At 39.6% G+C, this 25,546-nt stretch overlaps 1 protein-coding gene across 2 annotated transcripts in view; it reads left to right on the top strand.

Annotated features, from left to right (window-relative positions):
* The window catches only part of GOSR1 (golgi SNAP receptor complex member 1), a 33,560-nt gene extending 9,880 nt beyond the window's left edge, over window positions 1-23,680 (top strand). For both annotated transcript variants that reach the window (XM_045199009.3, XM_024564739.4), the window contains exons 5-9: window positions 103-194; window positions 2,632-2,706; window positions 11,844-11,873; window positions 19,503-19,585; window positions 22,428-23,680. In XM_045199009.3, the coding sequence (XP_045054944.1) occupies window positions 103-194; window positions 2,632-2,706; window positions 11,844-11,873; window positions 19,503-19,585; window positions 22,428-22,552 (405 nt within the window). In that variant the 3' untranslated portion in view covers window positions 22,553-23,680. The remainder of the gene's footprint in view (window positions 1-102; window positions 195-2,631; window positions 2,707-11,843; window positions 11,874-19,502; window positions 19,586-22,427) is intronic.
* Window positions 23,681-25,546: the final 1,866 nt, after the last annotated feature.

Raw genomic sequence — 25,546 nt, 5'->3', positions numbered from 1 at the left:
TTGATAATCTGATGATAATCTGATGACAATGCCTAACTGGCTCAATTAGATGCAGATATATATAATTAGCTTACATTGAGACTGTATATTGATTTATTGCAGGATTATACACATGAATTCCATAAAACCAAAGCAAACTTTACAGCAATACGGGAAAGGGAGAATCTCATGGGATCAGTACGAAAGGATATTGAGTAAGTTACCTTTTATGTTATTTTGTAAACTGTTTATTCAGATATAAATTTAGACTATATACATGATTAACAGCAAAATTGAGTAGCAGTAAAAATTGAGAATCATAGTTTACATTTCAAGGGTTCTAATTCCATTTCTCTGTTCTACATTGCTGATACAATACGGCCCTAGTCTGCTTGGCTGGTCTTAACTTCCTCTAATTTGACCATTGGCTCCTGTCAACCTTGGCTTTCCTGTATTAATTCAAAGCCCAACTTAGATGATACCTTTATGAGTTGTTCTCTGATCTCCTACCACCCACCATAAGAATTATAACATTACCAGTAACTGAAGCTCTCTGTGTTTTTCTTCCTGATTACCACCTACCCCTCTACTCTCTCTCTTGCCCCTACTATTATATACTCAGATAACTATAAAAGTAGCTTTTACTTTTCTGGAATCTGAAATATCTGTTTCTTCCAGATTTTATACAAACTTACAACCTTATGTAAAATTATTTGTGGACTCATGAAATTTTTATGCTGGTCTCAGCCCACAATTTTAAAGATTTGTTCTTCTCTTTTACATTCCTTTACTTTACTTTCAATAACATATGCTAACATTTCATACGCATTTTTGACACTTTTTCACAACTGAACACAGCTGACAAGGCTGAATCCATTGGGCGTCTTGTTAAAGCTGAAGAATTCCCACTTTTGGACCATCTGTTGATGCCTGTCCTTGTCTCACTTGTGATGAGTTGATGATACTCGTGAGTGAGTATGATGCTTACGTTTCATACACTGTGATACGCCTTTCCATATCATGAACCGGGGTGAATCATGTGCACGCTGAGAAGCATTTCCCTTGAGACCCTTTATTTTTCTGTAACAGTAAGACAGTTTTGCAGCAGAAATAACTGAATATTCATTGCATTCAAAACTTTCTTTCAAAACTCTCACCCAAGATTATCCAGCCATCAAAGTTATGTTTCTGCCTCCCAAATTATCTTGGAAAAATAATTTCTACTGTTTGTCTCTGTTTTTATCTACGTTTTTTATGTTTAGTCATATGTACTTTGTGTAACATACGGGAGTAAAAAAACTAAGCATTTTTGCCATAACTAGGAACTTCGTAATACTTTCAGTTCTCGGAAACATATAAAGCTTTTGTTTAAATTTCTATACAGGCAATTTACATACACCTCTTAAGGAATGCATTGAGAACCAGTGTAGGGGACAGCCTTTAACATACAGGCATTTAGCTTTCCCGTAGTTTATGGAAAAGACTAGAAGACAGCCGCTGTAACAGCTTGCTTTCTGAAGGATGATCATAAAAGAAACACGTTCACCTCTTCAGTAAACTATTTCTCGATTGCCGACCATGAGTAAGACACTGTGTCAGTCGTTATAAAGATCGAAATGAAAAGACCAACTTGGCCCTCTAGGAGTTTACAATCTAGGTATTAAGAGTGTAGTAAGGCACATTCTCAAATTAACATAATGTGAAGCAGACTACAATTAGTTACATGAGATATAAGTGACATTTTTAAGTTTTTTTGCAATTACCACTTTTTTTGTTTCATATAATCTTTTGGTATTTATAGAAATGATTAGTCCTGTTTTATAAAACTAGATATGAAGACACTTATCTAAGGTTGTTAACTGGCTAATAAATGGTGGAATATAGATTTAAATCCAAACCGTCAGTCTTCCAAGTCCAGGGTGCTCTTGGTTATAACATTCTGCTTTTCCTGGGGTTTCCCTTCCCACCGAGCTGTGCGCATCAGCACTGCCTCTCAGCCAGGGTCTGAGTTCTAGCAGCGTGACCCTCTCGGGCCCCACTGCAGTGTATGTGCAGTTACTTGAATTTTTTATTTTGTTCTTGATACTTCATTGTAAGTAAAGAACAGAAACGTGGAGGTGTTGATAGCAATGGTGCAAGGCATTTCCTTGTAAACGTTAATGTGCTGAAGGCCAAGACAGAAACCCTGAGGTATGCCAGAATTGGCAGGCCTGCAGCTCTGTCCCAGTGCTCCTTAGGCCTCAGCTGATGGACTGCACGCAGGGTTGTGAAGGGACCGGTCCGCCTCAGCAGCTTTCCATCCCGTGTGCTGTGCGGTAATCCGCCCCAAGTTTTACTTCCACTTGGAGAAAATGAAGACATAGGAGACAATAGACAAAGAAAGGAAAAGTAAGATTTTTGTTTGTTTAAGAATATTGGGTTATTTTGGTGGAAAAAAACCCTTCTTTGGCCTCAATTACAGAGAGGCATTCATATTTATTTATAATAGATGTCACTTTTAAAAGATGAAAAGGAATATGCATTTTAATTGCTCATTTCAAACTATGGAGAGGTTCAGTTTGTCTACTGAGGATATTACTAAAGTCACTTAATCTTTTTTTTTTTAGCAGGATCTGCCAAAAATGTTCTTAAATTTTCTCCATTTTCTTCTAGATCATATAAAAGTGGGTCTGGAGTAAACAACAGAAGAACTGAATTATTTTTGAAAGAACACGAGCACCTTCGAAAGTAGGTATTACTGAATGTATCATACTATGTAGTTTCCTGTACTTATTCATTTCCTCATATAAGAAATTTTATGGTGTTTTATTATATAGTAAGTGCTTTATCAGTGCTAATTTGTTTAATTCTTCAAATTGACTCTGCTCAGTAGAGATGGAATTGCAACTGTTCCAACCATAATTAGGAAAGATTGCTGTCAATATAAAAAATCTACATTCACATCACTTAATTGTTACCTGAAATATGTCTTTTATTGCCTGTATTTTTTCTTTAGCAAGTCTGTTATTGCTCTCATATTTTTGTTTAATAGCCAGATACCACTTACATATGTCAAGAAGCACTATAACCCTGGCTGGTGTGGCTCAGTGGATTGAGTGCTAGCCTGCGAACCAAAGGGTTGCTGGTTCAATTCCCAGTTGGGGCACATGCCTGGCTTGCACGCCAGGTCCCCAGTAGGGGGCACACAAGAAGCAACCACACATTGATGTTTCTCTCCCTGTCTTCCTCCCTCCCCCTCTCTAAAAATAAATAAGTAAAATCTTAAACAACAACAAAAAAAGAATCCTTATAAAGGGTAATTAGCCATCCGTCAAATCCAAAGAAAATATCTTATTTTCTAAGAATTCAAAAGAAAATGTCTAAAAACTCGGATAAACTGTATATATCACCTTTCTTTCTTTCTTTCTTTCTTTCTTTCTTTCTTTCTTTTTTTTCTTTTCTTTTTTTCTCTTCCTTCCTTCCTTCCTTTCTTTTCTTTCTTTCTTTCTTCCTTTCTTTCTCCATATTCTGTCCCTGCTTCATCTATTTTTTTCTCTGATATGTACTGATTTCTTTAATTATTTTCCCTGTATTTTGTCATGGAAGTTAAGGAGCAGAAAATTATGAACCTCTGTGAGCTTGGCCCCTGAGCATTTGAGCAGCTAGTATCCATGATAGTTCTATGTTATGAATTATGTTGATATTTGGTACTGAATGTCATAAATTATGTTCTTATAAGCTTAATGTACTGTTCAATTTTTTTTTTAATACTATCACTTTAAGTATAAACTGTTGAAATCAGAACATGGAAAGAAAGATCAAGACCGTTTTAGAAGTCTGGGCGCTTGCAGTGTGCTAGTGCCAGTGTTTAGTGTGCTTCCTTCATCTGCCGAGTGCTGTTGACGGCACAAGGGGGCAGTCTTTCCCCAGAGTGTGTTTACTGTACAGTTATTCACAGCTTTGGGGCTTCATTTTGTATGTGATAAAGAGAATTTTTGCATTACATTTAAAAGTATATTAATATATTGTTGGGGTACAGACTAATTTAAGGGATAAGATTCTCTAGTAGCACAAAATAAGGATTAGATTGTATCCGTGTTTTTACATTTATTGACTCAAAAAAATTAAACAAATGTGGTTTAATTACTTTAAGAATGATTTGTTATTGAAAAGATATGCCAGAGTAATTGTATGAATTAATATTTTTTATTTCTTTATTTCAGAACACATTGTTACAAATTTTATATGGAAATTTATAATTTGGCATTTATTTTAGTAATTCAAAGAAAACCCTTTAGGAGTTTAATATTGTCCACTTTATAGGAAAAAAACACAATTTAGGGACTCACATCTTAAATAGTTTATTCACAGTTACAAAAATGACAGGAGAATTAGAAATCAAAAAGGTATTTTCTATTTTTGTTCCTCAATTTTATATATGATATGCTTTACTCACATTCCTTTCAACATTCTTGTGAAAGAGTTTCTGTGTGCTCATTTTACACATAGAGAAACGGAGGCAGGATGGAGTCAGATGGAATATGAATTAATGAATTTGAGAAACTGCTGAGACTAAAAACAAGGACTGTGCCCTGGCCGGGAGGCTCAGCTGGTTGGAGTGTCACCCTGCACACCGAAAGGTGGTGGGTTGGACCCCGGTCAGGGCACACACCTGGGTTGGGAATTCAGTCCTCAGTCAGGGCATGTGTGGCAGGCAACTCATCCATGTTTCTCTCACATCAATCTCTCTCTCTCTCAAATCAATTAACATGTCCTTGGGTGAGGATTTTTAAAAATATGGTTTCACTTTTTATTTGTGATTTTAGTTGAATTTCCCTGAGGTCACATGGCTAATAAATTCAAACTCAGACCCTCTGGTTGTGTTGCTTCTGCAATACTGCACTGCCTCTCAAAGATGATTCTATGGTGTCTACTTCACAGAGTTGTAAGTTAATGCATGTAAAAGGCTTAGTAAACTGTGAGGCATTTCTGTATAAAGCAGAACATAATAAGGCTTATAAGAGTAAGAAAAACATAGCCCTGGCTGGTGTGGCTCAGTGGGTTGAGCACCAGCCTGCAAACCAAAGGGTCGCTGGTTTGATTCCCAGTCAGGGCACATGCCTGGATTGCAAGCCTCAGTTGGGGGTGAGCAAAAGGCAACCACACATTGATGTTTCTCTTCCTCTCTTTTGCCTTCCCTTCCCCTGTCTAAAATACATAAATAAAATCTTTTAAAAAAAAAGTAAGAAAAACAAATGCTAAAGGAGAAAACCTTTTGCTGTACTGTCAATTTACATTTCTTAGAATTTGAAATACTTTTGATGTCAGAATAATCTTCATGAAATGAAATTCTAATTGTATGAACAGACTATGACCATATTTTAAAAATACGAGACACATGATCACCATAATTCAGTGACCTTTCGAAGGAGTGACTTTTATCACAGAAATCTTTGGGATGGTTGTATGTACAGGGTGGAGCGAAAGTAGGTCAAGTTGTGAGTAGGTGAAACAGAGTTTACTCTTGTATTGTCATTTATTGTTGTATTATTTTCCATGTAAGCAACTGTGGACCCACTTTTGCCCCACCATGTATATTATTTAATAAATATACGATTCATTTAAACACTGGTCATATTATAACATCTGTGAGTGAGGTAGCATAGTAAACTCTCAGCATTCAGGATTCGACTTTAGCTTTCTTACTGTTTATGAACCCTGTGGTGTAGTGCTGTGGAGATGCACGCTCGAATGTTGCGCGCTGGAAAGCTGGCACTGGGGGAGTCAGCTGGCTAATGGGTACATCTGACCTTTCTGGACAACGGCATTTACACCTCAGCCTCACTTCGGACTTCGTATTTGCTGCTCGTTGTTATTTCCCTAGCAACTACGATAAAATGGTTTATCCACATGCATACATATACTTTGTTTCTCTGTGAAACACTCCAAGGAAAAAGCACAATTTATAAAGGTAGTGATAGTGAGGTGATCCTAAGAAAACAGTGCTTTTAAGTAGAAAAAAGGGAAGTAAATGGAAGAAACTAGATGTAATAGTAGTAGTAGCCATAAAATATGCAAAAAATTTGAGATCCCTCCCTTATAGCAGGTCATTTGTGTAACAGAGAATTGCATTTTTAGCCTATGAGAACTGGTTGCATTTGATTATTTCACTATATATCGTTCCACTCATGAATTATTTTAAAATTACATAGTCAAAGCTCCATGTGGCTCAGGTGGTGCAATTGTCTGCCATATTGAAATAACAAATTAATATTATTCTGAACATAACTTTGCTTATGTTTATATTCATTTGATAATGTCCAGTTTTACAAAGTAGGAATGACATAGTTAGGAGCTTTTGTATAGAACTCATTTTCCTTCACTTGGAGCCGTAGTGAAGTCAAATTCATCTTCATTTGGTACATGGCTTTCTGAAACAGGAACACTCGAGCTGTAGGTGCTCGGCCATACTGAGGAGTTTTCTCCCCAGATGTGTTACCTGCAAGGGATAGGCTCCAAGACCCCCCGCAGGTAGTGCTGAACCCTGATATACTATGTTCTTTCCTATACATGCCTAAAATAAAGTTGAATTTATAAATTAGGCTCAGTCAGAGATTAACAACAACAACAAGTAATAGAACAATTATAACAGTATACTGTAATAAAAGTTACGTGTGGTCACTCGTTTCAGGGGTCCCTGCTAAAGCCTTTGTACAGGCTCAGTGTTTTCTGGCCCAGCATGTTGTCATCACTGGAACAACTTTTCTGTTCATGTCTTCCACCCACAAATTTAATGCCTTTTCCACCTTCACACTTACGCACTGTGGCTGTAACTTTTTCAGTGTGAAGTGTAACAGCAAAACCAGCATGAATTTCTTTTTTCCTTCTTCACAATATCACAAATAGAAGATGCGTTCTTGCCATAGATCTTAGCAACTTCAGCATGCAATTTTTTCTTTATTAAATTGAGAACTTTCACGTTTTCACTTAAAGGAAGCACTTTACGGCTTCCCTTTGGCATATCTGAATGGCCAGCATCACTACTCTTGCCCTCCGGGGCCATCACTAAGTAAAAGGAGGGTGACTTGAGCGCTAGCACTGCAGGACTGTGGCAGCATATCTGATAACCAGAGTGGCGGCTAAGAGACTAAGGGGGGCAGCATACGCAGCGTGGATACGCTGGGCAAAGATAACTCGCATCCCAGGTCAGACAGAGCAGGACGATGCAAGACTTCATCCTGCTGTTTAGACAGCGTGCAATTTAAAACTTAACGAATTGTGTATTTCTGGAATTTTCCATGTAATCTTTTTGGACCATGGTTGACCATGGGTGACTGAAGCCACAGAAAGTGAAATCATGGATAAGGGGAGACTACTATGTATACCCTCCTCACCCCCTATGGACATTTATAAGGATTATTTCAGTGTTAACTCCTGATTGCTATTTTATTACTCCAACAAGTATCTCATTTCTTTGTTCATTTATTAAGTATTTAATGAGTGTCTCCTGTGAGCTAGGTATTGTACTAGATCCTAGGGAATCAAAGATGAATCAGACTCTGTCTAACCCACGGGAACTCATCTGGTTAGAGAAATAAACATATAATTATGCTATCCTGTGAAATGTTACATTTTAAAAAGAATTAAATGAGATAATGTATATGGAAAAACTTAAATTTTGCAAAATTAAGATATTTTTCCCCAGCTTATATTATGTCTGATGTTATCTTAAATGCTTGTCGTATTCTTGAAAGAGTTGATGGAGAGCAGAGAGCCATGAAAAGATAACATAAAGAGGAATTAGTTCAGTCTGAATGGGATGGGGAAGGCTTCACAAAGGATGTGACTTTTGAGCTGGACTTTGAAATATAAGCAGTTTACGTTGAGAATCAGGAAAGGGGATTGCAGAGCAAGAGAGACACTGAGACGTTAAAGTGCTTTAATCTGTGTCAACCATATATCCGTAGGCTCGTACAGTTTACAGGGTACTTCTGTTTACATTAATTCTCTTCAGCCGTATGACAACTCCATGAGGCAAGTTCACACAGCCACGTGCTCGAGCTTTGGCTAAAACACAGGTTCTAGGGTATAAGAAAGAGTAACTAGTTACTTTATTCTTTATAGTTTCATGAATTGCAAAACATACATATGTAAAAATGTAATTCCATTTTTATTTATATGAGCAGATTAACTTATATTGTTACACAAGTTATTTTTTAAAGGTTTCAGCAAAAATTAGAAAATACTTAGTGTTTCACAAATTTCTTATGATTCAGGTAGTTTTTAAGGATTTTTAATCCTCCTTATACTATTTATCTAAAGAACAGCAGGTGATAATGTGGTTTCCCACATTGTTTCTTAAGCTTTCTGCTTCTGCTATAGTTGAACAAATTTGTTGACATTAAACAGTTATTTGCACCAAAATGTTTGGTTGAAATACTTAGCAGAGGGAAAAAAAGAAACAAAAATTTCTTCCCCACGTAAACTCGATTTCCTGTTGCATATGTGTTGTATGTAATCAAGACCATGTGGCATTATTGAAGGAATACACACACGCAGATCGACGGATGGATAGAGTCCAAAAACGGACCCACACACAGTCAGCTGATCTTTGACAGAGAAGCAAAGACAATTGATAGGAAAAAGATAGTCTTTTCAACAAATGGTGCTAGATTTCTACTTTCATCTTGGTTTTTCTGTGTTTTCCAAATGTTATCTGTAAAATAAAAATCTGTTAGTGCTAAAACAGGTTTTTGTATCCTACTACAGTTTAATTATATTCTGTTAACAGACCTTCAGGGTCTCCCTGGTGAATTGTAAGTGATTACACATAAAAGAGTGGATTACCATAATGCTTGATGTAAATGATAATAATAGTTGATGATAATTTCATCAATTGCAGTTTACAAAGGGATCAATTTAAAATTTGTATTATGTACTTGTTTGTTTTCTCATTTACTTGCTCACACTTTTACTTATTATTTACTTAATCACCTACTCTTAAATTTTAAGATTCCAGTTAGGTGCTATCTAAGTGATTTTGCCAAGTTCTGTAAGTGGTGGGTATCACACTAGCTAGAAGTGTGTGTGTGTGTGTGTGTGTGTGTGTATATATTCCTTTTATATATCTAAGCGTATATATGCATTCTTATTAACAAGCAGGTCTTATTATCATTGCCGTTACAGAGGAGAAAACTGAAGCACAGAGTAGCTTGCCTACTATCACAGGGCTGATTGGTAGACCCAGCATTCACAGAGCCACACACAGTCTGGCTTTTAATCCTTCTGTCATCTTTGACATTTTTGAAATTCTTAATCATAGGAGGTATATAAGATATTTGTGACATTTTTGAAGCTCCTCTTTGTCCCTGATTCATGCAGTAAATTACATTTCCTGGTCCACTATTTTATCATGAAGCTTCAACGTATTAGTTTATAGAATGAATGTAGAATTTAGTTATTTGTTTGTTTATTTTTAAGTATATTTTATTGATCACGCTATTACAGTTTTCCCAATTTCTCCCCCTTATCCCCCCTCTACCCTGCACCCCCCAACCTTCCAGCATTCCCCCCACTTAGTTCACGTCCATGGGTTTTACGTGTAAGTTCTTTGAGTTCTCTGTTTCCTATACCATTTTTAATCTCTCCCCATCTATTTTATGCCTACCAATTATGCTGCTTCTTCCCTGTACCTTTCCCCTACTATTCCTCCCTTCCCCTCCCCACTCAACTAACTCCCTCTGTGTGATGTCCATTTCTCTGATTCTGTTCCTATTCTGGTTGTTTGCTTAGTTTTTGTTTTCATTGTTTTTCTTTTCTTTTAGGTTCAGTTGTTGATAGTTGTGAGTTTGTTGTCATTTTACTGTTCATATTTTTGATCTTCTTTTTCTTAGATAAGTCCCTTTAACATTTCTTATAATAATGGCTTGATGATGATGAACTCCTTTAACTTGACCTTATCTGGGAAGCATCTTATCTGCCCTTCCATTCTAAATGAAAGCTTTGCTGGATAGAGTGATCTTGGATGTAGGTCCTTGCCTTTCATGACTTTGAATACTTCTTTCCAACCCCTTCTTCCCTGTAAGGTTTCTTTTGAGAAATCAGCTGATTTCTCAAAGGAAACAAAGAAAAAAACAACTCTCTTTCTTTCTCTCTGTAGGTAACTCTCTCCTTTTGCCTTGCTTCTTTGAAGATTCTCTCCTTGTCTTTAATCCTGGATAATTTACTGATGATGTGCCTTGGCATGTTCCTCTTTGGATCCAACTTCTTTGGGACTCTGGGCTTCCTGGACTTCCTGAAAGTCTGTTTCCTTCACCAGATGGGGGAAGTTTTCCTTCATTGTTTGTTCAGATACGTTTTCAATTTCTTGCTGTTGTTCTTCTCCCTCTGGCACCCCTGTAATTCAGATATTGGAACGTTTCAGGTTGTCCCAGAGATTCCTCAGCCTCTCTTCATTTTTTTGAATTCTTGTTTCTTCATTCTGTTCCGATTGGATGTTTATTTCTTCCTTTTGTTCTAAATTGTTGCTTTGAGTCCTCGTTTCCTTCCTGTCACTGTTGGTTCCCTGAATATTTTGCTTTATTTCATTTTGGGTATCTTTCATTTGTTTTTTCGTTTTTTGACCAAGCTCAATCAGTTCTCTGAGCATTTTGATTACCAGGGCTTGAACTTCTCCATCAGGTAGGTTGGCTGTCTCCTCATCGCTGAGCTCTCTTTCTGAGGTTTTACTCTGTTCTTTCATTTGGGCCACATTTCTTTGTCTCGGCGCACCAGTCTGCTTTTTCTGTTAGACTGTTTCTTCAATTCCTTGGTTTTCAGAGCTCCATGCAGTTTGATTTTCTGGCACTTCTTGTTGTTTATTGATTTTAGATTGGTCGTTATTCTCCTTTTGGTTGTGCAAGGAAGCGAAGGGTTTCTACCTATGCCTCCATCTTGCCCAGAACTCTCCTGTTTACTTTTGAAGTGATAGCTATATAACTTTCCGGGTTCCATTATGATTTGACATCTGTGTATTTGATAAGAGGTGCTCACCACCAAAATCCTAGTTTCTCTCCGTCTCCATCTGTTTGCCCCCTTTAGCCATTTCACCCCACCCCCTTCTCTGGTAACTCCAATCTGTTGTCCATATGTATGAGTGTGTTTTTGTTTTATTTTGTTTAGAAATTCTTTTGAAAAGAAGTATTTGGGAAAATATGTAGGTGTTTATTTGAGTGCCTACTGTGCACCATGCACTGCACTGAGTGGATCCAGATATCTGGGCGTTTTCCCTACTTTCTGTTGTAAAGGTACCCCTTTACCAAACTTAGCTACGTATAAATTCCTCCCTGAAGCGGTTTTTGGGGGTTCTTTTATTCCAGTGTGTGATGCATAAAGGCAGACACTTTACAGATCAAGGGGCACTTGGTTTCTTTATTCAGATTCTGAAACGTGATAAGCTGAGATTTGGTTTAGTTTCCCAAAAAAGGAAAGAACTTTAAGGTGTAAATAACTACTGTTTATAGGCTTCAGAACTGTATTTGCCTGTCCTGTCTCAACAAGTTGGTTGTAATCTTAAGCTTAGAATAGGCAATAGTGACAACTTTTAAACTATCTAGATTAAAGAAGTTTCATGTATTTATTCTGACATTAAAACTTTACTGAAGTTAAGCTTCTCTGTGAAAGAAATAGGTTTAAGCCAACAAGTAAAGGTAAGATGAAAATTATATATGTGGATAAATTAAATTTATTTCGGAGTCCAGAATCTTCTTCAGATGCTTTCAGAAGTCTGGGTATTCTGTTTAATAAATGGCTGGGAAATTAATCTACCTAGAAAATACAGAAAAATTAAGTACAAGTTCTAAATGTGCTTTTAATAATTCTAGAATTTGAATTTCTTTTTATTGCAGCTCAGATCGTCTGATAGAAGAGACAATAAGGTAGGAATAATTTTTTGTTTTACTTTATTTTTTTGTTTGTGCATAAATGAACAAATCAGGTTAACCCTATAGAGTTAAAATTAATTCACCCCCCTTAAAGATGAGACTTTAATAACATCATAATGTATTTTTACTATATCTTTCCCTTATAAGAGATATTTGAAGCCCAAAATATTTGTTTCCAGAAATACTAGAATTAGGCTGTTTTACCTAGGTTGATTTTTCTGATTAACTTATATTTAGTTTTTCAGCCTCAGTCTTTTTATTCTCATTTTTTAATGGGAAACAATCTTAACATGTGATTTGGAAAATGCCTTACTTATACCATTTACGCGGACTTGGTTTGAGTAGCTGTAGAACATCTGCACTGGTAATATTTAGTACTATCTGTAATAACATTGAAGTGGGTTGTTGCTTCAGGAAGGGACATTTACTTTTTGGGTTGAACTGCTTAATTCTCTAGGTTTAATGAATTTTTAAATACCTGTTTTGTGACAAAAAAAAGTGAGTTAGCTAGGTGTGGTCTCTGCCCTTTGGAATTCAGTAAAGTCTGAAGCGTTGTTTTTCGGGAAAGGTAGATCGAAGTGCATGGCGGCAACCAGCGCACTGTATTCTTACCGTAGGCTTCCTGTGGTGCGCCAGGGTTTTACCTGCTTCATGTTGTTTAATCTCCTCGGTGACCCATGAGATAGATGCCGATCAATTAGACATCTATCTCCAGAACAAAAAAGAAATTTAGATTAGTAATATACCTCTGGCACATGACTTACAAACAGTATCAAACATTCAAGCCCTCAAATCTGAGTCTCTCTAACCCAGAACCAGGGCTCTACCTAAAGCACCACTGCATCCACCGTCCCGTAGAAAGAGTACACGCTGTGGAGTGTGATTTGGTTTGAAACCTGGCTGCGCTATTAATAGATCTCTGTTCTGGAGTAAATTACCTGGGGCCTCCATTTTATTATGTGTTTAGAAACATGGGATTGATGGGATACCTACCCTGAAAGATTGTTCTGAAGATTAAAGATAATATGAGTGAAGTGGCTGGTGCAGTGCCTGGGCAGTGCTAGGTAATCTGTAAATGGTAGCTTATTAGTAATGCATTCTTTTTACTTTGTATTTGATACCATTTCAGATTTCAGAAGACTTCTAGTAGTACAAAGGATTCCCATATACCCTTTACTAGACTCCCCAAATGTTAACATTTGGCTACATTTGCTTTTTCACGATTTTTTTTCCTGAACTACTTGAAAATAAGTTGCAGAAATGATGCCTGTTTACCCCTACACGTTTCAGTGTTCACAGCCTATGTATTTATCTCGTACATTGATATGGACTCCTGGATTCTTACTTTATTCCATGGGTTATAATGTTTCTATTATTTAATAATAATCTTAATAAATTATAATCTTTTATAATACACAGTTTTACATTTCAGAATTTTGTTTAAATTGCATGCGCATGGGTTTTCCACCTGAATTAGTTTTTCTGAATTGCCTTCTTGTGAACTAAGGGTCTCCTTGTGACGCTTCCCTTCCCTGTCCTCAGCGCACAAAGCCAGATCCCATTTTGCCGGAGATTTTACAAGTTCATTTATAGCCCCTTTCCTTTTTTTCTTCCTTTCGTTTCCTCCTCTTTCTGCCTGATCTACTAGGGCCAGGCTGCCTTAATTAAGCTTTTAAATTCAAAGCTGAGCTATTTAAAGGTTGGTATATGAGTAAACAAATTTGGAGTGCCTCATAGGATAGGAACATTTGAGAACCATTGAATCATTGCTACTATTACTTTGCTAATTAAAAAAAAAAAAACATATAATTAGAAGGTCTTTTATTTCACTAGTGCCCTTTGTGTCAAAATATGATAGGTATCACAAGTGAAATTTCACTGAATATAAAGCTACTTATGATTACTTATGGATGATGATATTACTTATGGGTGATTTTTGAGTGTCAAGTAATTATTTTTACCTATTCTATATGTGAAAATTTACTTTTTTCTTTTGAAGATACATTTTAAAAGTACACAATTTATTGTAGACTTCAGCATCAATTTACTGAAAATTATATTTTAATATTTATATATTCTTTAGCTTTAACTGTATGACTAGTATTGTCTTTTGTTGAAAAAATAGGTGTCTGAGTAGTTCACAAAACAGCTAAGAAAGCTGGAGTTCCAGTGAGCGCATCAGTGATTCATCGCTTTAACAGCGTTATATATTATTCGGAGCCTATGTTTTGCCTCTTAGTATTTGACCCTTGAAATATCAACAGCCCAGATTTCACTCCATTATTTGGAGCTTGACTCCAAATAATGATACGAGATGGGAAAGTATGTCTAGATATACTTTGTGTGGTACTGGAAGTCACGCATATTCAACAAGAGAATAACATAATGTATGCTGATGATTTCCATTCTCTAAGGAATACAAAGTGCCCTGCAGAAATTATTTTTTAATCTTCTCTATCTACTTCTGAGTCAAAGTGCATGGGAGTTGGTAATAGTCTCAGCTTAAAAAACAGAGGAGGCATAAAATGATTCAAAGGTTGGCCTCAGATTACTCAGCCCAGTTTTGAATTCTGTTACTTTATGCAAGACCATAAGGTCAATTTTGAAATATCCTGTAAAGTAAATTTATTTTAAAACAACCACATTTTAAATGTATCACACGCTGTCATAGATATACACTTAAACTGCAAAATGATGAATAAGAACTAATGACATAAACGGCATTATTAGTTTGACTCTTTTTGTGCTTTTTGTTTTGGGGGGATCTAAAATTCAGTATATTACAGAGTTGACATTGCCTGCTTCCTCCTTCTCTAATCTTGTTCTCTGAGCCTGGTAGTACTGTTCTGCCCTGGGATGTTCTTTCACTATTATCCTAAACTAATTTCTTATTGGATCACCTGTTTCTTGGATTTAGTGTCTTCCATTTCTTAGTTTATTCCCTCATTATGCTGGACCATGTCCTTCAGTAGCTTCCTGAGCGAGAACAGGAGGTAAATTTTATGGACTTTCCACACTCACATCTGAAAATGTCCCTATTCTACCCATACTCTGGTTCATCGTTTGGTAAGGTATAGAATTCTAGGTTGGAAATCATTTGGAAATTTTGGAGGCGTTGTTTCCAGTATTGCTTTTTAAGTCCAATGTCAATTAAAATTTCTGGCCCTTTGTACATGATAAGCTTTTTTCTCTCTGAAAGTTTCTGGGATCATCCCTTTTCCCTGTATTTTTGTTTGTCTTTAACCTTACCACGATGAGCTTAGTGTGCATCTTCTCAGTCCGTTCTACTAGGCTTTTGGTAGGCTCTTGTAATCTGGAAACTCATGTGCAGTTCTTTTTCTTACCTTTTCTGTTTCCACTTATCTGTTTTTCTCCTTTCTGGGAGGTGCACTCAATTAGTTGATTTTAGAGCTTCCTGAGCTTCCGTTATTGCCTCTATTTCCTCAGACTCACTTTTCTGTTTGCTGGTTGGTTTCTTTAGATCTCTGCCCTTTTTGTTAGAGGCTCTCCTCAAATATCGGGTGATTCTTGGCTCTTGGTTCATATTTCACGGTGAGGCTCCAAAATCCAGTGATTGGAAGCTCATTCTGTGTGCCCGGTGGTGGACTTGCTGAGTGCTAGGCCTCACTGCGGGTGATCAGGAAGGACCTGGCTGTTTCACGGGGGACTTCACAATGCCAGGACCTCTAGGGCTCTTCCCCTAGGTCAGCTCTTCTCCCGAACAGGGGGCAGTCATCAGACCGCATGGTTTGGGGGAGGTAACTTAGGGTCTCATGATTCTTTGTACAAATGTTCACAAATTTCCAATTTTAGCCCTGTTCCACTTCTGCCTTCAGATCAACCTGATCACGTGAGTTCTTGAGCTTTTCTAGGATCTGGAGAAAACCTTTATTAATCATTACTTGACTCATAGTGGTACTGGGGTGAGTAACAGTAGTAGATTTGGTGCTGGTGATGTTGTTCACATTTCTTAATCACTCAGGTGGAATTCCTCTACTTTTCTTTATTAGATACTTATATGTTATAAAAGTACAATGAGATCGTTGTAACAGTTTAAACAATTCTATAAATACACGAGGTTCATCTCCTGGTAGTGCCTCTCCATTTCTTCCCCCGAACATACCTTCTATTAACTGACTGCTGTGTGTCTGATACCTTTCTTACTGTCATACAAATACACACAAAGATTTTTTTCTTAAAATTAAAAAAAAAGACTCATACGTACACATTCTGTGGATTGCTTTAATCATTTAGTATATCACAAACATCCCTCCAGGTTAATAGAATTAATACCAACTCATTCTTTTTAATAACCTAATATTATTTCATATGGTTATACCATAAACTACTAAACCACTCCACTGTTACTTCCAATGTTTTTGTTTTGTCTTTTACTATTCCAAACAAGGCTTTCTTTGTTCTGTTTTTTACTCTTCCAAATGATGTTTCAATAAATATCCATTTATATATCTTCTTATACTCTGTTGTTTCTTCTTTGCCTTCTCAAATCTGGAAATTTCGGTTTTGATTCATTTGTCATTTGCTTAGGGTACTCTCTCTCTCTAACACTCTCCTGCAATAGGATACCAATTCTAGCCTGTCCAAAAATGTGTTCCGCCAGTCCCGGATATGTCGGGCTATTAGAGACCCGATAGCAGTGGCATACCAGGCGGCAGTGGGTGGCCCCACAGTGTTTCCTCCCAGCAGCTGGGAGTCACACCATCTGGAAGACTGAACTCTCTGCTTACAGGTCTCCCTGGCTGTATGTGGCAGTCCTTGTCCGGCTTCAGGGACTGGGCGCAGTTCAGTCCGTCACTGCAGCCCTGTCTCTTCCTGTCTCTTCCCCTGCCCGGGCTCCTCAGAACCACAGTGAAATGCAGGTCGTTGCCTCGGGTTGGAAGAACAATCTGGTGTGCCCTGCCATGAGTTCCCTGGCTCTGCCCTCATCGAGAGAGTGTGGCAGGGTAGCCCTCCCTGGCTTTCTTCCCTTGGAAGTCTCAAGAGAACTTTGGACCTCAGAGGGACTGCCACAGCGCTCTGCCCTTGTTCTTGTATCCCTCCGTGGGGTAGTTGTGCCACGGATGAGGTCAAGCATTTGTGCTCTGGCCATCATCTTCCCAGAAGCTCTTCTGAAGCAACAGGCTTTTTTTGTTTGTTTTAATGTTTCAGATATTTTCAGAATTACTCAAGAATGTTCTACTTCCTATTGCTTTTTAAAAAATGTTACTAAATTTATTGAAGTGATGTTAGTTAATAGGGTCATATATGTTTCAAGTGTACATTTCTATGGCACATGATCTGTATATTGCATTGTATGCCCGCCCCTAAAGTCAAATCATCTTCTGTTGCTATAGAATTGGCCCCTTGTACCCTTTACTACCCTCCACTCCCCTTCCCTCCGGTGACCACCATGCTGCTGTTGTCTCTCTGTCCATGAGTTTCAGTTTTACATCCTACATATGAATAAAATCATATGGTTCTTAGCCTTTTCTGACTGCCTCGTTTCACTTAGCGTGATATTCTCAAGGTTCGTCCTTGCTGTCACAAGTGGCAGTGTTTCATCTTTTCTTGTGGCTGAGTGGTATTGCACAGTACATATGTACCACGTCGTCTTTATCCAGTCCTCTGTCGAGGGGCACCTTGGTTGCCTCCATGTCTCGGCCACCGTGACTAACGCTGCAGTGAACACAGGGGTGCGCACATCTGTGTGAGTAAATGTCTCCAAGTGTTTCCGGCAGATAACCCACCCAAAAGAGGGATTGCTGGGTCATACAGTAACTTTATTTTTAGGGATTTTTTTTTTTTTTAGATTTTATTTATTTATTTTTAGAGAGAGGGAAAGGAAGAGAGAAAGAAAGGCAGAGAAACGTCGATGTGAGAGAGAAACACCGACTGGTTGCCTCTCCTAGGTGCCACTCTTGTAGGCATCACGACGGGGGACCAATCACAGCGACCCAGGCGTGTGCCCTGACTGGGAATCAACCAGCAACTTCTCACTTTGTGGGATGACACTCAACCAACTGAGCCACACTGGTCAGGGCTCCATTTTTAGTTTTTTGAGGAACCGCCATACTGCTCTCCATAATGGTTATACTAGTTGACATTCCCACCAGCAGGGAATGAAGGTTCTTTTTCTCCACAACCTCTCCAACGCTTGTTATTAATTGTCTTGTTGATAATAGCCGTTCTAGCAGCTGTGAGGTGGTGTCTTATTATAGTTTTGATTTCATTTCCCTGACAGCTAGTGAAGTTGAACATCTTTGCACGTGTCTGATGGCCGTGTGTATGTCTTCGGAGAGGTGTCTGTTCAGGTCCTCTGCCCATGTTTTAATTGGATTGATTGTTTGGTGTTGAACTGTGTGAGTTCTTTGTATATTTTGGATATTAACCCCTTGTTGGAGTTGTTTGCAGATACCATCTCCCATTCATTGGTTGCCTTTTTGTTTTGTTGTCAGTTTGTTTTGCTATACAGAAGCTTTTAAGTTTGATATGGTCCTGTTCATTAATTTTTGCCTTTACTTCCCTTGCCTTTGGGGTCAGACTCATAAAATCTTCTCTGTGCCCCTGGTCCATAAACTTAGTACCTATGTCTTCCTCTCCGTGCGTTATTGTTTCAGATTGTGTGTTTAGGTCTTTGATCCATTTTGAATTAATTGTCCTGCAAGGGGACACACTGTAATCTGGTTTCGTTCTTTTGCATGTGGCTTTCCAATTCTCCCAGCACCATTTATTGAAGAGACTTTCTTTTCTCCATTGTGTGTTTTGGCTCCTTTGTCAAAAATCACTTGCCCGCATGCCTGTGGTTGTATTGCGGGGCTCTCAGTCCTGTCCCGTGGGCCTGCGCGCGTGTCCTGCCAGTACCACGGTGTGCGTTGCCTGTGAGGATGGGTACTGACCCTGCCCCATAGGGTTTTGCTGTCCGGGGAGAGGAGACTGTTGAAAGTTAATAATCTTGCCATTCATAGCAAAAAGATACTAACTGAGATTCTTTTTAAAAAGAACATTAAAGTAGTTACTTGGAAGAGACTGTACTCTGCAGTGACTTTTTTCCTTCTCTGTCAAGTTGCTTAATGACCTTTGTCACCTGGCTGAGAAATCCAGCATAATGTTGCATTCGTGTCCTAAAATCTGCTTGGTTGGTTCTCAGCCAGACTTTGGAACATAATCTTTCATAAATTGAGGTCTGGTTGTATGTACATTTTGTGATATGTTACACTTTTTTTCCTATTTTTATGATTGTAATTCCCTATTTCCCCCTCAACAGTTTTTCCTGATTAGGAATATTGTAGTAGCTGGACCCTTTTATAACCATTTTAAGAAGCTCTTACAGTATGTGATTTGTCTGTTACTGTCTCACTTCATTTGTTACTTTGAGGGGGGAAAACACAAGAAATCGCTTAGTGCCTTCCCAAAAAGATACCAGAGGACAGGAGTGGGGATGCAGTGGTCATTTAGAAAAAGGACAATGGGAAGGTGACTTGGGAGGTGATTTTTTTCCTGCCCAGTGCTTTTCAAGATGATGATGTTCACCTTGGCTCCCTGCTCACTTGTGAGGGTGTGATGGATCCGTGCAGGGTAATATTAAATGCCAATTTAGTTAGCTTCTCTTTTTCTCTCTTGCAGCATTGCCATGGCAACAAAAGAAAATATGACTTCACAGAGAGGAATGTTGAAGTCGATTCAGAGCAAAATGAACACTTTGGCCAGTATCCTTTTTGAATGGTTGAGATCTGTGGCTGTTATGAGGGGAAATAATCTGAGCGTGTGCTTTCCTCCCAGGGCCCCCCGCCCCCCAGCCGGCAGGTCGCCGTCATCAGTAGTGGCAGAGGCCGTCCCGATCACACAATACAGATGCACCCTGCACCCCCTTCGTGAAGGTGCACGTTGTTTAGTGCCATTTCTAAAAGATTGCGTACCAGGAGTTTATTATTACTAGGTTGCAAAAAAAATTATAAATGTGAATTTTCAAATTGTTCACAAAACTATTTTACTCTTCAAAAGCTCTCATACCATTGTTAGAACTCCACAGTACACATTATTCTTACCTAAACATCATAAAGTGTATACTTTTCCTTTTTTCAGTGTGGAGAACAAGTCAGTGGCAGGTGCTTAGACGGGGGAGAAGGAGACAGACGTAGCGCAGATGGGTTGTGACTGCCCGCGGAGCGTTTGCATTGTGACTCCCTGGTGCAGACTGAACTCTCGGGCAGATTCGCTGCCTGTTCGTTGTGACCGCTACCTCAGTTCCCCCTCTTCCCAAGTTAAACTAGTATTGTGGACACCTCCGAGAAACCTGGTGGGGCAACTGATAAGCCTGCCGCTCTGAAACGTTCTGTTTACTAAGAAATCAAGCCTTTTAGGGGAAAAAAGTTCCCTTCCCCAGTTACTAAGTGGGAAAGGACCGATATAATTTTCAAAAGTCTAGTATTTTCTCACCTTGGATAATTTAAAGTCACTTTTAGTTTGATACCTTCGTTGCTTAGAGAAAGAATATTCTGAAGTGTGTTGGTATTTTCCAGTTTTTTTGTGAATTTTGTTCTGAAACCACACATGGAAAATCATTTATTTTATGTAGGGCTCTAGAGTTTAAGACATTATCTCATTTTATCATTATCACAAATTACAATCATTTCAAAAGAATGTATGTTAAAAAGTCAAATAAAATGGGTGTAAGTTAGTCAGGACCCATAGAGAGGTAGTAGTAGAAACTGAATTCAGGCTGACTTAAGGGAGAAAGGGAGGGAATTAATTTATTCATATATCTGTAAAATCCGGGGGTAGAATAAGGCATGGCTGGATTCAGGGCCTCAGATTTTATTTTCAAGAATCTGCTCTTCCTCTCTCTGCTCCCCCACCTGCTCCATCTCTTACTCCTGTTCTCCTGTGTGTTGGCCTCGTTTTCAGGCAGGTCTTCTCACAGCGATAGAGATGACTGTACACGTCACCTCCTACCAGTTCAAAACTCCCCGTGGGAAAAGGGTGTCTTTTCCAACAGTTGTGGAAAATGTCCCAAGAGGACTGTGGTTGTCCCCAGCTTGAGTCACTGCCTTTTCCTAACCCGGTCACTGGCCAGGGGAGGGAGTGTTCTTCCTGGCCAGGCCTGAGGCTGAATGTGTGCCTGGCGGCCGAGGACAAGGGCAGCTCCACCCTGTTACATGGACTGAGCTGGATTGTTGTAGGAGGCGGGGGAGAGGGTCCCTGAAGGGGAGCTGGACAGAAATGTGTCCTGTGTAGACAGGGTTTCCTAATGCCAAGAGTGCTCACACTTTCCCCAACAGTGTTGGTCCTTCTTTTACCAAGCAAGGAAAGGTTAAGCATTTGCTCTATATGAGATTTGTACCTTGTAAACGTTTTTGCCTGTTTCTTTATGCTTCTTGCTCTTCTACATTTTAAGAAATATTTCTGCAAATATTCTTCTGTCATTACTTAAGTCAAAAAACACATTAATGCCTGTAGTGTATAAAACTCTATTCTAGACACACAGGGAAATTCGACATTAGCAGAAAGCATGGTCCTAGTCGTACAGTGTGTAGAGCCTGTCAGGACACGAACGTCGTCTCTGCTGGGAGTCAGTCCGGTACAGGAAGACGTGGCGGGGCCTCGCAGGGAGTAGCGGTTGTCGCCGCTCCCAGTGTCCCAGGTGATTGTGTTCGTGGTTTCTCCGACCTTGATATGATACCCCTGTTACAAACAGCAAGGGTGTGCCTGCAGGTGTACAGTCAGAAACCGTCGCCGGAAATACAGAACAAGATAGGGTGTGATTCGGTCTACAACACACAAACTACTAAGAGTAGGAAGACATTTTAAAATACTAAGGAAAATACTGTTCTAACTGCTATAAAATCCCTAAAGTTGAAATTTTCCTCTCTTTCCTTTTAATATGTTCCCCAAATAGGACGACTAAAGCAGTTTAACCTACTTTCCTACCATGTCCTGCCTACTGATGCAAAGTAAATTAAAAAGTTTTAAAATTAACGGTGCCTGATTGTACAGACCCTAGAGTTGGTTCCCACCAACTTCCTGAATTCCAGGGAGCTTATCACCCTGTGGGGACAGGAACGGTAGGCTTCAAAACCCTCTGGCAAAACTTGGCGGTCTCCTGAGAGAAGGGAGAGAGAGAGAGAGAGAGAGTGACGAGGAGGAGAGGGAGAGAGAGGGAGCACTGGGTTGGAATGGGGGGTTGGGCGAGGCTGTACGCAGGCCTCCTTGCCCTGCAGGGTCCTCTGCTTCTGACCACCTAACCCGAAGCCTAGTGGTAGCCCCTTACGCATGGTAGCTGTCGTTATCGTTATTGTTTCCTTCTTCCCCTCTCTCTCTTAATCTTCTTACCCATGCTGTGTGCTGCAGTGCACTGTGACACTTGGATTTGTCAGGGGCCTGGACATCTCTAGTTTGGGCTTGTGTGTTTGCTAAAGGCTGCGCTCCCCCAGTGCGACTTTCTTCCCGTTACTTCCTGTTTCCGGATTCTCCTGATCTCCATCTGTATGATTTCTGTGGCTTTTCATTATAAAAGCTTCCAAATATGACCTTAATAAAGATTTCCCAAAGATCGTTTTCCTGCTGTGAACAGCCTGATCCAACGAATCAACCTTAGGAAGCGGCGAGACTCGCTCATCCTGGGCGGTGTTATTGGTGTCTGTACCATCCTATTGCTGCTGTACGCTTTCCATTGATGGGACATCTCCAGGGACTCGGACAGCCACCACTCTCGGGCCCTGATCTGGAATGAGGAGGAGGAGGAAGGAGACATCGACTGCCCTGATGACTGGCCAGACTGGCGGGGTCGTTCAGGGCTGGCGCTGCTGGATCTGTGACACGGTCGGGTTGAGCGGAAGCCACAGTTCTTCTGTGCTGTTTTTTCTAACACACACTTCCTTCTGCTTTTAGTTTAAAAAAAAAGAAAAATAAGAAAAAGTTTTGCGTTGCTTTTGTCTCCCCCTGAGGTAAGTAAACCAGTCAGAAAGCGAGTGTCTGCGCTCCAGTGACAGTGTTGAAGGCTGACGCCAAGCCAGGTCTAGAGCCGACTGAGTCCTCAGAAAACCGGCTCTCTGTGTCCAAAGACTGCTCTCCTTCCAGCTGCCAGGTGGGGTTGGGAATAAAAACAGTTCTTGTCCTTTTATTTTATACTCATGATGAAAAATCACAGGTCATTTCTTGATAAATTTCTACTCTGTGTCCTCAACTCTTTTGGTATTCAAGGAAAATTCCATTTCTCACAGATTCTTTGAGATGCGCCAGGCCAGCTCTGACAGAGGTGAGGTGGTCTGAGATGAGAAACACTGCAAAATGCATTTTTTTTTTTAATCATGTGCACACTGGGGTTAACTATTGCTGGAAAAATATCAAGAATGACAGGCTTTTTTTAAAGGAGTCAATTGTTTTGATTTTTTGTTTATTTCTTCAGTTGGAATAATTTTCACTCCTATGAGAAAACGAAATCTTAGTTCTGCCAGGACAGAAGAAACTGACGGCCACGTCTGTCGGTGCCCCCAGCCGCTCCTCATCGAGTCGGGAGTCTGAGTGAGGGCACTGCGCGGTCCTGGTGAGATCTAATAGTGCACAGGCCACCGGTAAAGAGACATTGATTGAGGGGTCACCGTTCAGGTAATTCCATTTGTAAATGCTCTATGATTTGTGAGCAGACATTTTAAAAATTACCACCTGGTGTAAAGGAATTCTTGTGTTCTGTGAAAATGCCTTCATTCCAAGTGTGTTAAGTTTTCCAAGCGTCCGGAGAATGGTTTGCTGTTGAAGATGCACGTGACGGAATCTGTCTCTGCACCTGTCTGCTGGTGTCGTCCCTGGGCAGTGACAAAACTTCAAGCCACCCACCAAAATTCTTTTCAAGTTTAACCATTTCTCAGTTTCTGTACTTTCATTACTTGTCTAACTAAACTGCCACAGATAGTTTGAAGACTTCCAACATCTACACTCCTCACCAAGGAAGAAGGCTGCTTTTCACCATTGGAGTTTAGTGTAGTATTTACCGCATTGGCTTCAGACTGTGCCCCCGGGCATAAAAGGATGTTAACACGTAGTTCTTAACTGCATTTTAATGTGTCGATGGTGTGTGTCGTTCAGATGGACTTGGTGTGTGGGCTGCTGGGGACACTAACCCATGGTCTGATACAGGGACTGAGAGGTTTTCCACTCTGGTTGTCAAAGTTTTATTATGTCCTGGGTATGAAAGGCATTTGATATATTTTTTTTAACTATGGGTTTTATTTTTCTAAATATGGGTTGATTGATCAGTAGTTGATTGGGGATGCCCTTAAAAGAGAGTTTAAGTTTTCCCAATGTGAGCCTTTAAGGATCAGGGAAGTCCATTTATTAAATTCTCTGTTGGGAGGACAAAACTTTTCTCCCTGACACTTTATTATCTTTGATTTTTCAAAGGGCCTTGATTGGTGGTTGTACCTCAGTTAGAATTTATGGGACTTTGGTTGCTATATAGTTGGCATTTATATAAAATCTGAAGTACCATAAATAAAATTATTTATTATACTACCAGTCTTTTTTACTGGTCTGATTATTTGGTGCATTCATTGAGGCTGATTGTATGACAGTAAAACTAGAACCCCAGCTAATCTAGCTTGCTGTGGCTAAGAGCAAACACTTCTGATGACCGATGAGCCTTTGCATTAGGGTTCTGCTTAAATGAAGTAATAGAATTGTGTTGGTTATTTTCTTTACGAAGATAAAGAAACTAATTCTTCCAAGGAAGTTGAAGAAGCGTGCTGTTGGTGTTGGTGTCAGACAGGTCTCACTGACCTCCCAGTGCTGTGGCCCTCGGTGAGGTGACCAGGGCCCAGTGCAGGTTAGCTGGGACCACGCTCATCCTTTCTGCTCGCGGTTCCCTCATTTGAGAGAGGAGACCTGGAGCCAGGGACTAGGAGTGCGCCCTTTACCGGTAGTCTCGGTTTGGACCCCAGGTAGCTGATCTAAGAAGTCTTTCAGTTTCATTCACTTAACTTTTTCAGTCATCTCGGTTTTTCTCGTCTGTTTCGCTGTCCTTAAAGACCGTTGCCAGGCTCAGGAGCCAACAGTGAGCTCTTACAGCAAGTCAGAGAGAAGGCGTTTTCTGTTCTTAGTTCCAAATGTCGCCTCTCAGGGGGCGTATTCTCCCCCAGCCATTGTCTTATGTAATGACCATTCCTTTTGGGATCTGTTTTGAAACCGCTCAAAATTTTCCATTTCACAGAAAGTGTGGAAACCTGTGGCAACATAAAGGCAGAAAATTCCAAAAGGTATATTGCTGAGATTTTGTCTTAACGTATGCTGGTAACTTTAGTAAAAATTTATAAATCTGTTACTGAAGTTCCAGCCAAAACATCCAAGCGCTCTAGTCACCCCGTTCTGGCTATCTCTACATTCTTTTTTATTGTTCTGTTAGATGCTGGAGGGCTCCCTGCAACCTGCGTTGCTCACCCTTTATTTGTCTGATGTTAGAAAAGGGCTTTCCTTCTCTTCTCCACTGTCTGCTCTCCTTTGTACCAAAATTCCCTTTGCAGAGAACGCGGTTTTCCAGACCGCCCCGTGCTCAGACCAGGCACGGGAGTCAGCTCCTGAGCATGGAAACGGGTGCTGAGAGACGTCGTAAAGAACCAAATATCTTTACTTGAGTTCTTTCCTATTGGATGCTGAATACATCTGAATAGAAAAATGGA

Source organism: Desmodus rotundus, chromosome 9, assembly GCF_022682495.2.
Source record: "Desmodus rotundus isolate HL8 chromosome 9, HLdesRot8A.1, whole genome shotgun sequence".
Lineage (NCBI taxonomy): Eukaryota > Metazoa > Chordata > Mammalia > Chiroptera > Phyllostomidae > Desmodus > Desmodus rotundus.
This window is presented reverse-complemented; position numbering and strand designations above follow the sequence as displayed.